Raw genomic sequence first — 13,624 nt, 5'->3', positions numbered from 1 at the left:
CATCTTTCAGAAAACAAGACATATCCGTTTGACACCATTTTAAACTGATTTGTAAAGTTTGAAGACAAATATTGCAACGTAAATGTGCCTGAACCTTTAGTCCTTTGCTTTTGATATTTTTGAAGCAAGGAAGAGCTTTTCCAAAACTGAATAAAAGAATATTGAGAAGTTTTAAGTTTGGATATTGTTTTACCTGTTCTTCACGGTTATTAATTATAATCATATTGGATGACATGTTTTTGCACAGATTTTTTCCTTCTTCAAATTCAACACGATCAGCAGAGTAATAGTAGCACTTATCCTGAAAATTCTTCCATTTAGGTGGACAACCTTAAAGAAAAGATGAGGAAATTACTGAAAACATATTTTAGTACAGGAAAATATAACGTCATTTTCAAAATAATTTTTATTTGATGCTCATCAAGGCAAACAAGGTTTAGTCTCGAGAATGGAACATTTCCAGTTAAGGCACCCAGCATCAACAATTTCCAATGTCATGTTACTCTTCCTACTCTGTCCAAAAATATTTACGTCGAGTTCTCCAGCTCATGGGTAGAAAAGCTAAGAAAAAAACAGAGGTGCATCCCTACTGCATTTGTGTAATATTGTTCCATTTTCCATATCAGAGATTACCCAAAATCACATTAGACCCTTACAGCTAGCTGACTCAGGAGACATTCACCCTACCTTTTCATCTCTGTAGAGACAGATAACTTTCAAAAAGAAATTAAAATTTCCAGTCAATAGTTGAAAGGATGGCACACGTTTTCATGTTTTAAGACTTTTACTATAACAAACAAACTAAAAGAAACAATGACTAAACATTATTTATCAGCACCCCATACTTTAAAACACAATAAACAACTTTCTCATTTAACTCACACCACAGACAAAAATCTCATGCTATGATTATACTTTACACCGTATCTTTAAGTAAATAATCTATTCTCCCGGAATGAGTCCAAAGTGATTATTAGCTTTTGAGTTTACTTAATAATAATAATAATAATAATAATAATAATAACCGTTTATTGTCACAAGTATGAAGTTACTGTGAAAAGCCCCTAGTCGCCACATTCTGGCACCTGTTCGGGTAAGCTGGTACGGGAATTGAACCCGCGCTGCTGGCCTTATTCTGCATCACAAACCAGCTGTCTAGTTAAATGATGTTGTGATCGAGTTAAACCAGCCCTTCTGTTCCCCATTGCCAACCTGGTGACTTTTTACCCCAGAACTATCTTCACGGTCAGGGCTTTTCCGAGCTGAAGCTAGGCAAATCTTCCAGCCTACTTCTAAATCCTCACAAATTTGTTCTTTTTCAATCTGAACATAAGCTCCCACCCGCATTCATGGATGATGAACCATAGAGATTGGCTGCATATAGCTGCTCTGTCTCTTTCAGATTTTGGCAGACAGACCTGTCTGGGAGTTTCAGGGCTATCTTTTGGAAAGGGTGTAACCTGATCACTTCAGACCACTTCAAAGTTACTCAAACGTGAAGAAAGATAATGGAACAACGCTGACAGCTGGGGATGTGTGGAAGCTGTCAATCACAGTCTAGTAAAATCAATATCAAAGAGAAATGAATGAATGGCTTGCAGATCAAAGAGCTGAGTGGGTTTAAACCCAGCTGACTGGATTTCTCTTTACAGGAATTGACAAGTCATTACCTAATGGCTAACTTAACTCTGGCCTGAGAAAAAGCAAGAATCTTACCAGTGGGCTGTGATGATGGCCTGTGGAGTTTCAGTGTGGCACAGAGACAGGCCATTTGATCCAATTTGATCCAATCAGTTTAGGCTGGTATTTATGACCATAAATCCTTCTGCTCTGTTGAACTGCACCGACTTGTTCAGACATTGGCAGAATTTTCTACTCTGCGCATAGAGCGCTGGCTGAGGAGAGAAAACGGGCAAACAGCTCTCCAGCTGCACACCTGGCTTTTCTCTCCAGATAATCCAGCACTCTGTGCACAAAAATTACAATATCACTATGCCACCGCCATCGTTTCCCACGTATCCTCACATGTCCCCTCAATAACCCCATTCCCTCTCCATGCTCACACCCTTCTCAGATCCCTTTAACCCATGCCCACATTCACCACATATCCCTTCATCACTCCATTCCCAATAACACAGAATCCACTAGTACTGAGGTGGAAATGGCTGACTCGAGGTAGTCAGGGAGGACCAGGCGGGATTTATGAAGGGCTGAACGTTGTCATACAATTTGTGATGAAATTGCTCAATGTGGTTCTCACGCCAGTAGCTGTGCCAGGATTGGAGATAATCGTGTTGCTGGATGTGTTGAACAGAAGTACCCCTTGCGATCTTGGAGAAGTTTGGGTTGGGCCCCTGGGTTGTGTCATGGGTAAGGTTGTACATGGCTCCTTTGACCAGCGTGCGTACAAACACCTTGGGCGGGATTCTCCGTTCCCCGATGCCGATTTCGTAATCGTCGATCGGGTAGAGAATCCCTTTTTATGATGGAATCGGGGCCGGCACTTGTTTTTGCATGCCCTGCCCCATCCAAAACTACATCATCACGGCATGCGCTGACAGTCTCACCTGAAGGCACCCACAGATGCTCCGTCTCGATGGGCCGAGTTCCCGACCGCGCGGTTGACTCATGGTCTCAGCGGTCGGGGACCCAGAGTGGCGGCTGCAGATTGTGTCCAGCGCTTCCACAGTCGAGCGGGAGACGTGCTGCTGGCCGGGGGGGGGGGGGGGGGCTTCCATGAAGGCTGGGCGGGCTGGTGGGGTGTGGCCAGGGGGGCACTATCAGGCAGGCGGGTCCGCGCACGGCCGCCACCTGTTTTACAGCGCGACCGCTGCAGGTCATCACCGTGAGCATGCGTGGCCACGGACCGCCAATTCTCCGGCCGATTTTTTCCGTGGAGGCCGGGCGTTTTACATGGTGTGGCTCCTAGCCCCTCAACTGTCAGAGCATCGGAGCTGGGGCGGCGCCTATATTTTTGATATAAAACTCCACGCATCCTCCAGACAGCCTGAAAATGGGAGAATCCAGCCCCATGAGTTAAGGTCGTTTCGGCTGAATTGGTGGAACGTGACGGGGTGCCCTATGTCTCCCCTCTTGTTCACGCTGGTGATTGCCCTGAGAGCTTCAAATAAGTGGGGAGAAACTGTTAGAGGTGGATAACGCCAAAATCATGAAACGCACTCGTCCGGAGAATTGGCTCTGAATCCAAAATCGGGCCTGACGCCAGTTTTGCGCCGAATCGGCATTCTCTGGACCCCGAAATTGACAAAATCACAGCGCCCACCGCGCGGCCCGGAAGTACAGTATGCATCTCATTATCGGGCCTGACGACCAATTCTCTGGGGCCTCAGCAATTCTGCACCTCGGATGGGCCGATTTCCCAATGGCTAATTCTAATGTGCTATAAGAAAATCGTGAACCTGGCAAGCTGGCTGAGGCGGCTGCGAGAGGAGGTAGGTACATAGAACATAGAACATAGAACGATACAGCGCAGTTACAGGCCCTTCGGCCCACAATGTTGCACCGACATGGGAAGTCAAAAACTAAAGGCCATCTACACTATGCCATTATCATCCATATGCTTATCCAATAAACTTTTAAATGCCCTCAATGTTGGCGAGTTCACTACTGTTGCAGGTAGGGCATTCCACAGCCTCACCACTCTTTGCGTAAAAAACCCACCTCTGACCTCTGTCCTATATCTATTACCCCTCAATTTAAGGCTATGTCCCCTCGTGCTAGCCACCTCCATCCGCGGGAGAAGGCTCTCACTGTCCACCCTATCTAACCCTCTGATCATTTTGTATGCCTCTATTAAGTCACCTCTTAACCTTCTTCTCTCTAACGAAAACAACCTCAAGTCCATCAGCCTTTCCTCATAAGATTTTCCCTCCATACCAGGCAACATCCTGGTAAATCGCATCTGCACCCGTTCCAAAGCTTCCACGTCCTTCCTATAATGAGGCGACCAGAACTGTACGCAATACTCCAAATGCGGCCGTACCAGAGTTTTGTACAGCTGCAACATGACCTCATGGCTCCGGAACTCAATCCCTCTACCAATAAAGGCCAACACACCATAGGCCTTCTTCACAACCCTATCAACCTGGGTGGCAACTTTCAGGGATCTATATACATGGACACCGAGATCCCTCTGCTCATCCACACTGCTAAGAATTTTACCATTAGCCAAATATTCCGCATTCCTGTTATTCTTTCCAAAGTGAATCACCTCACACTTCTCCACATTAAACTCCATTTGCCACCTCTCAGCCCAGCTCTGCAGCTTATCTATGTCCCTCTGTAACCTGCAACATCCTTCCGCAACTGTCTACAACTCCACCGACTTTAGTGTCGTCTGCAAATTTACTCACCCAACCTTCTGTGCCCTCCTCTAGGTCATTTATAAAAATGACAAACAGCAACGGCCCCAGAACAGATCCTTGCAGTACGCCACTCGTAACTGAACTCCATTCTGAACATTTGTCATCAACCACCACCCTCTGTCTTCTTTCAACTAGCCAATTTCTGATCCACATCTCTAAATCACCCTCAATCCCCAGCCTCCGTATTTTCTGCAATAGCCGACCAGGGGGAAACGTATCAAACGCTTTACTGAAATCCATATACATCACATCAACTGCTCTACCCTCGTCTACCTGTTCAGTCACCTTCTCAAAGAACTCGATAAGGTTTGTAAGGCATGACCTACCCTTCACAAAACCATGCTGACTATCCCTAATCATATTATTCCTATCTAGATGATTATAAATCGTATCTCTTATAATCCTCTCCAAGACTTTTCCCACAACAGACGTGAGGCCCACCGGCCTATAGTTACCGGGGTTATCTCTACTCCCCTTCTTGAACAAAGGGACCACATTTGCTATCCTCCAGTCCTCTGGCACTATTCCTGTAGCCAATGATAACATAAAAATCAAAGCCAAAGGCTCAGCAATCTCTTCCCTGGCTTCCCAGAGAATCCTAGGATAAATCCCATCAGGCCCCGGGGACTTATCTATTTTCACCTTGTCCAGAATTGCCAACACTTCTTCCCTACGCACCTCAATGCCATCTATTCTAATAGCCTGGGTCTCAGCATTCTCCTCCACAACATGATCTTTTTCCTGAGTGAATACTGACGAAAAGTATTCATTTAGTATCTCGCTTGTCTCTTCAGCCTCCACACACAACTTCCCACCACTGTCCTTGACTGGCCCTACTCTTACCCTAGTCATTCTTTTATTCCTGACATACCTATAGAAAGCTTTTGGGTTTTCCTTGATCCTACCTGCCAAAGACTTCTCATGTCCCCTCCTTGCTCGTCTTAGCTCTCTCTTTAGATCCTTCCTCGCTTCCTTGTAACTATCAAGCGCCCCAACTGAAACTTCACGCCTCATCTTCACATAGGCCTCCTTCTTCCTCTTAACAAGAGATTCCACTTCTTTGGTAAACCACGGTTCCCTCACTCGACCCCTTCCTCCCTGCCTGACTGGTACGTACTTATCAAGAACATGCAATAGCTGTTCCTTGAACAAGCTCCACATATCCAGTGTGCCCAACGCTTGCAGCCTACTTCTCCAACCTACACATCCTAAGTCATGTCTAATGGCATCATAATTGCCCTTCCCCCAGCTATAACTCTTGCCCTGCGGGGTATACTTATCCCTTTCCATCACTAATGTAAAGGTCACCAAATTGTGGTCACTGTTTCCAAAGTGCTCACCTACCTCCAGATCTAACACCTGGCCTGGTTCATTACCCTAAACCAAATCCAATGTGGCCTCGCCTCTTGTTGGCCTGTCAACATATTGTGTCAGGAAACCCTCCTGCACATATTGTACAAAGAACGACCCATCTAATGTACTCAAACTATATCTTTTCCAGTCAATATTTGGAAAGTTAAAGTCTGGAGGATAGTGACAAGGGGGGGACTATCGGATACCGGCCATAATTTCTGTGATGGGGGTGCGGTGGGGGGGGACATGGGGGGCGGGGGGGGGGGGTTTCAAGCCAAGCAGCCGGGGAGCCCCCGACAGGACAGAGGCGTAGCCACGCACCGAGCGTTATTACGGCGACCACATTACTAGCCACCCACCTGGTGAGGAGGTAAGGGGGGCATGCGTGGCTGGGGTGCGCGGTGACAGCAGTGGCCACCATGTAGCCTATGGTATGGGTGTGTGTGCCATGGTAACATGTTTCCCTCTCACCCCTTGCAGATAATTATGGCATTCGGTCATCAACCAGCGATGTTGGCTGCCGTGGCGATGACCGCGGCCCTGCATGTAGCCCTGTGTTAGCGGGGGCGGCTCAGAGAGGAGGAATGCTGCTGCAGAAGAGTGGGCTACAGAGGGACAGGTGGCAGCTGCTCAGACTGGGTGGCAGGCCGCCCAACAGGCTGAGGAGGAGGAGGTGGAGGTGATGCCAAAGAGGCGCCGGATGAGGCCACGCGTCTACTGCGATCGCATGTCCTTTGAGGACCTTCCAGACCGGGCATGCAGGGGGAGACTGCGGTTGAGCAGGGAGTCAGGGGACACATCTGCTACATGGTGGCACACCTGGTACTGCATGGGAATGGTGGAGGACACCCACTCCCGGTGTCCGTCAAAGTAATGGTAGCGTTGAACTTCTAAGTGACAGGGTTGTTCCAGTCGCCAAGTGAAGACCTGTCCGGCATCTCCCAGACTTTAGTGTGCAGGTGCATCTGTGCAGTCACTGACGCCCAGTATGCCCAGGCGGATTGGTACATTTGGTACCCAGTGGTACGATGTGCCCACCAGGATGCCCGTTCAGCAAGCTTCGTCACCATCGCCAGGATGCACCGGGTCCAGGGGGTCATTGATGATGCATATGTTGCCCTACGGCCACAGGCGGAAACATGCCGTTGTTCACAAACAGGAAGGGGTATCACTCCATGAATGTTCAGGTGGTCTGTGACCAACAGATGCGGATCCTGCACGTCTGTGCCCAATTCCTGGGCAGTGTACATGACTCGTTCATATTGGCACAATCGGTGATCCCTGACACATTCGAGGAACACACCGCCCGGCTGCGGGGCTGGTTGCTGGGCAGCAGGGGTTACCCGTTGCGGTCGTGACTGATGACGCTTACACAGAGGCAACAAACATACTAACGCGGAGCACCACTACAATGATTCCCATTGTGCGACCAGGGGTGTAGTCGAGAGGTGCTTTGAGGTCCTGAGGATGCGCTTCAGGTGCCTGGACAGCTCTAGAGGGACCCTCCAGTACGATGCAAGGAGGGACGGCCGCATCGTGGTGGTCTGCTGTGTCCTGCACAATATAGCCCAGCTTGCTTCCTGCGCCCTTAACAATACCAAACAATCGGAGTTGGGGCAGGTATCCTGAAATTGGGCTCCGTCCACCATTTTAATATCACCAACCTCTGTTTTGACACTGCCAGAGGCATGAAAATCTGGCCATTGCCAACAAAGAGGTACTTTATATTACATGGGCTGAATTATATGAGATGCCATACTCCTGTCAAACCACCTCCTCACCCCTCCCAGCTAAAAGGTCGGATGGAGCCCGCTGATTGGATTCCTGGCTGCCCTACAACCATTTTACATCCAACTGGCCGTTAATAGATTACAATTTTCAAAAAGTTTCCAAAGTTCAGGAACAGGAATCTTTGCCTCAGTGAGCTGCTGGCCAATCAGGGGCCAGCTTCTCTCCAGTACCTTGGGACAGAGGCATGTGGCGGTTGATTGGGGTTTAGGTCAGTGTATGGCGGTATTGCTGGTTTCCAAGCTTGCAGGCCCCAATGAAGGAGATGGAGGTCTGAGGTTTGAGAGGACAATGGGGAGAGGGCAACCTTGTGGGGATGGGGGTTAAAGCCTTTGTGGGGGGGCCCTCCAGGGACCATTAACGCAGGGACCCTTGCCTGCCATCAGCCCACACTGGGAAAACCACTGTGCTGGTTGCTTAACGTGGTCCTCTCCTGTCTCTGGTTAAATCCTGAAGGCAGAGCGATGAGTCCTTGAATGGGAATTGAAGTGCTCATTTAAAGGCTTGTATTGAACCACTGGTCACCTAACACCACCCCTGCCTCTGGTATAATTATGGTAGGATGGGGCCAGCAGTAGCCATCCCAACTACACATCCACCAGAGGGGCAATGTGAAATGCAGCACCATATCGGGAGAACCAAAAGTCGGCCTGTGGAGATTTCTCAGAGGTATGCTTAGAGGTTCCTGAAACATGTCAGAAATCCATTTGACCCCAAAATGCCAAAATGTAGGAAAGTAATCAGAGTTTATGGCATCTTTTAAAACTTAAATTAACAATTTGAGTTAATTGGTGTTGTATTGATGCTGTATTGAATTGTGTTCACAGAAACAACAGTAAAACTAAGAGAAGCCAAAGTTACAATTTTCCCACTTAACCAGTGATAAACCAAAGTGGGCAGGGAATGGGACAATTCATTTTTTGTTAGGTAAGGAAATTAGGAGTTATAAAACCAAGGTACAGAGCAAACGTGATCCAGCTGAATGCTGCATCAAACCTGAGGTGTTGAATGGTCTCGTATAATGCTCCGACAACACCAACTTATCTTAATACAGTGCCTTTAACTGCCACAAAATGTCCCAAGGTACTTCAATCTACCTAACCTGCAATCTTTGGACTGAGCGAGGAAACCCACCAGACACGGAGAGAACGTGTAAACTCCACACAGACAGTTACCCAAGGCTGGAATTGAATCTGGGTCACTGGCTCTGCGAGATAGCAGTGCTAACCACTGCTTTTATTTCCTTCATTCTTCCATGGGATGTGGGCGCCACTGGCAAATGTCAGCATTTGCTGCTCATTCCCATTTGCCCTTGAACTGAGTGGTTTACTAGGCCATGCCAAGGGGGAGTTAAGAGTCAACTACACTACTGTGGATTTGGAGTCAAATGCAGGCCAGAACATCTGAAACAAAAACTGAAAAATAAAATGTCAGAATTGTTTTGTCATGGTTGTCTCTTGTAACATTTCTGGAGTCAGGCAGTCAGCGAAGTAGACTGGTAAAGCTCACTGCTAGGTGGAGGGCTGGTGATGCCAAGTCAGTCTCCTATTGCATGCTCTACTTGATTGAAGGCAATTGAAGGAAGAAACATTCAGGTCATATTCAGGTTAAACCACTAATACCAGACCTTGTCAAGTGGAGAAAGTTAAAATCTACCCCAGAGATTTTTCTATTCAAGCACATAATTAAAGATTTTTACCATTTGGTTTTGGAGGTATGGCTGAACCTTGGTTTATTAGTCCGCTGGGACCTGGGAGGCCTGGTGGACCAGGTGGGCCTTTTGGTCCTGGGGCACCTGCAGGTCCTTGTGGGCCTGAGACGCCTGCTGCTCCTGGTTGACCTTGTTCCCCTGGTGCTCCTGGAGGACCTACATTGCCATCTGATCCTTCCAGACCTGCCTTTCCAAAGTCCCCTTTTGCTCCTGGTGCACCAGGTCTTCCATTTGAACCCTTTTGTCCTTTCAAGCCAGTGAGGCCTCTATATCCTTGACCGCCTTTATCTCCTTTAGTACCGGGTGGGCCTCGAGAACCTTTCGGACCCATTGGTCCAGGCCGTCCAACTTCTCCACGATCACCTTTTTGTCCTTTTCCTCCCCTAGTACCAGCTGGTCCTTGTATTCCTTTGTCACCTTTGGGACCTCTTGGACCTGGAGGACCTGTATGTTTATCAAAGAAAAATTAAACCTTTTAGTACAAGTTGTGGAGACAGAAACTAACTTATTGAATGCATTTTCATTACTTCTGAGATACTGAAATGGTAGGTACCACTTTTATAACTGGGCATACAAGCATGAGGCCTTCATGTGGTGAATTCATTTAACACAATGCAATCAGTAAGGTGGCACAAAATACGCCAGCAGCCTGTGGATGTACTCCAGATTTCATTGGTGCTCCACCCCTGCAATTGTCACTCCTATCTCCCCCATTTCCCCAGCCCCCATCGTGGTTCCATTCTCTATCACCATCGTATCTTTCTCCATTATCACTGTTCCCCTCATTGCATTGCCCATTGTCACTTCTCCTAACATCGTTGCCCTTCCTTCCTCCATCACAGCAGCTGCTCCCTTCCTTTGCCACCCCCTCTCTACAGCTATTTATGTCACTCCCAGCTCAACCCACACTCTCTCTACCCAACCGATGATTCCCCTTCTGAACTCAATCCCTGACCTTAAGCCCAGACCCCAAACCCAATTGCAGATGCAAGCCCCGGAATATACTTGAAATTCTATTGAAATGAGGCTCATCAGCCAATATTGGGGAGCCTCAGGCCTCAGATTCAGATGCAGGGGATAAACCCTGTGTCGATGACGCACCCTAAATCTAGACTCAGCTAAATTTCTGAGCCTTTGTTTGTCAGAATAGTGATAAAAATATTAAGAAATCTGTGTCCCATCAAGTCCTCTGCTTCACATTCTATAACCAACTACTTCAATATTACTCTTTCCCATTCAAAAGATCTCTACATATCCTTCTTAATGCCTGTATGAATAACCTATATGCACTGATAGTTCTGATCAAGCTTAATATACATTCATTTCACTATAGTTTTGAACAATTCACAGAAAATGTTTACCTTGAAGAATTGTGAAGTTTTGAATCAGCTGGGCATGCTTTGTGTCTACAAGTTTCATTTCTTCCATAATCATAGACAAGTTTCCCACCTCATTATCCAGTCTGGCCTTCATTACACCTTGCTGTGCCTTGAGGAGAGAGCTATCCACACGGATATTGTCCATGTCAGTGGTCAGGACGGCTATTTGGTCTGCATGTTGATTCAATGTATTGGTACAAGTGGTTTTGATATCATTCAAATTGCTTGTCAGTGATCGAAGGTGTTGCACAGTCCAACTAATGTTGCCAATAATGCTGCTGATGTCTCTCTCGTTTATATCCATGCGCACTACAAGTTGCTCGAAACTGGCAGATGTTCTGTTTTCGTGAACCTTTTGATACTGCTGTAGATCCTTGAGACTTTCTTCATGAATGCTGGCCATGAAACTAATATTTGTCATCTGGCTACTGAGAGTGTTCAGTTGAATACTCATATCTTCCAAAGTGTCACTATTCCCAGTTACCATGATTGAGTTGTTTGCTGCTTGTAACTGCAGGTATTGCAGTTTCTCTTTCAGCCAGTTTGTGTCCTTTTGTGCTTGAAGCACAGTCTGTTGGAGAGCATGCCAATCATTCCTTGTCTTCTGGATGGACTGACTGGTATCATCAACAGATTTTTGCAGTGCATTGAATAAATCCCTCTGCTGAACCTGTGTCTGATTTAATTGACTGAGACTCACAACAGTATTGCTCTGAGACTTGCTTTGTCTTTGTATGTCATTTTGCAGATTACCAGAGATTTGTTCCAGGTTGCTAATGTGATTACTGTATGTCAACAATGTCTGGTTTATATCTCTGATCGACCTGGAGTTGCTATCCAGCAGGCTTTTCAGGGAGTTATGGTTGGTTGCCATTGATTGTTCAGTCTCTTGCATCTTGTCCAGTGAAACCTGGTTTTTGGAGGCTTTGTCTGCAATGTCACCAAGCTGGTTCTGAAGAAACTGGATATCTGTTTTGAATTTGGACAGTTCTGTCGAAGTACTTTGATCTTTCACGCCACTCTGGTCATCTAGAAGACAGGATAAATTTATGGGCAATAACAGAATGGGTAATCACAACGGAATTAAAGAAGAAACAGTTTTTCAGACATGGTTAAAGTAATTCCCCCTCCTTGTGTGACCTACAGCTTTCTATTTAATGAATATCTGAGTGAGAATCACTCCCAGATGCAGCCCAGCACATTCACCACCTGGTTTGAAAAATGGCAATTGAAATTTTGACAGAATAATCAGGTCGAAACGGGCCAAATCTTCTGAGGAGCGGCAATCACTGTTGCATTGCCACTCTGGTCCTATTTTTGTTACATAGCGCCAGAGCTCTGCAATGCTGATCCAGACTTCCAAATTAGGCATCTTCAGAAATCCAGTTCTAAGAGTCCTTCTTCATAGGGCAAGATCGTCAGGGGAAGCCGTGCTATCTGCTTGCACCACTGCTGTGTATTTTGGTAGGTCTTCATTTACCAACAGACTAAAAAGCTCTGGGGACATTTCGATAGCTTTTCAGTGCATTAGCGTGTGACTGTGAGTGAGATAAATTGGAAGGGTGGCAAGGCACCAGCGAGGGAGGATGGGTAGGTGGCAGGGTTGTAGGGTGGTGAGGTTGGGTCAGGTTGGGTAGGGGATGAGGGGTGTTGGATGGACTGGTGGAAGTTGGAGGGTCGGGGTAAGGGGGTCGGATTGTTGGTGGGAGTGGGAAGTTCAGAGAGTCAGGAGAAGTCGGAGAGTGAGGATGTGAAAGTAAGCTAGCAGGGAACATAAAATATGACTTTAAAAGTTTCTCTAGCTGTGTAAGGATAAAAAGATTGATAAAAACAAATGTAGGCCCCTTACAGTCAAAAATGAAGGAATTCATAACAGGGAACAAAGAAATGACTGAGAAAATAAATTCGTACTTTGTTTTTATTTTTACAAAGGAAGACATGAATAATGTACTGGAAGTTCTGACAAACACATGTTTTAATGAGGAGCTGAAGGAAATTAGTATTAATAAAGAAATAGTTTGGGGGTAAATGAATGGGATTGAAGGTGGATAAATCTCTAGGGCCTGATAATCGTCATCCCAGAGTACATAAGGAAGTGGCCCTCGAAATAGTAGATCCATTGGTGGTAATTTTCCAAAATCCGTTGGACTCTGGAATGGTTCCTGCAGATTGGAGGGTAGCAAATATAACCCTGCTGTTCAAAAAGGGAGGCAGAGAGAAAACAAGGAACTATACATCAGTGAGCCTAACGTCAATAGTAGGGAAGTTGCGAGAGTCCATTATCAAGGATTTTGTAGCACAGTATTTGGAAAGCTGTGGTATAATCAGACAAAGTCAGCATGGATTTACAAAAGGGAAATCACGCTTAACAAACCAACTGGAATTCTTTGAAGATGTAACTAGTAGAGTTGATCAAGAAGACCCAGTGGATGTGGTTTATTTAGACTTTCAAAAGGCTTCCGACAAGGTCTCACATAGCAAATTACTGTGTAACGTCAAAACGCATGGGGTTGCGGGTAGTGTCTTGAGATGGACAAAAAGCTGGGGCGAAATTCTCCGACCCCCAGCAGGGTCGGAGAATCGCCTGGGGCCGCCGAAAGTCCCGCCCCCGCCGTGCCAGAGATTCTCCGCCACCCGGAAAGTGGCGGTGGCCGGAATCTCGCCACTCCGATTGGAGAGGCCCCTGTGGTGATTCTCCGGCCCGGATGGGCCGAAGTCCCGCCGCTGGGAGGCCTCTCCCGCCGCCGAGGTTTGAACCACCTCTGGAACGGCGGGATCAGCGGCGCGAGCGGGCCCCGGGGTCCGGGGGGGGGGGGGGGGGGGCGGGGGGCGATCGAACCCTGGGGGGTGCCCCCACGGTGGCCTGGCCCGCGATCGGGGCCCCCTGATCAGACTCTGGGCCAGTGCCCTGGGTGCACTATTTCTCCTTCCGCGACCGCCACGACCTCCGCCATGGCGGAAGCGGAAGAGAACCCCACATCGCGCATGCGCCGGCAGTGACGTCAGCG

General features: G+C 47.3%; 1 protein-coding gene across 1 annotated transcript in view; it reads right to left on the bottom strand.

Annotated features, from left to right (window-relative positions):
- The window catches only part of colec12 (collectin sub-family member 12), a 248,879-nt gene that overhangs the window by 25,530 nt on the left and 209,725 nt on the right, over positions 1-13,624 (bottom strand). Inside the window, exons 5-7 of the mRNA XM_038809205.1 lie at positions 10,599-11,645; positions 9,226-9,681; positions 194-330 (exon numbers count right to left, since the gene is read on the bottom strand). Of these exons, the coding sequence (XP_038665133.1) occupies positions 194-330; positions 9,226-9,681; positions 10,599-11,645 (1,640 nt within the window). The remainder of the gene's footprint in view (positions 1-193; positions 331-9,225; positions 9,682-10,598; positions 11,646-13,624) is intronic.

This window comes from Scyliorhinus canicula, chromosome 10 (assembly GCF_902713615.1).
Source record: "Scyliorhinus canicula chromosome 10, sScyCan1.1, whole genome shotgun sequence".
Taxonomy (NCBI): domain Eukaryota; kingdom Metazoa; phylum Chordata; class Chondrichthyes; order Carcharhiniformes; family Scyliorhinidae; genus Scyliorhinus; species Scyliorhinus canicula.
Note: the sequence above shows the minus strand (reverse complement) of the source record. Positions and strands in the feature narration are given on the sequence as shown.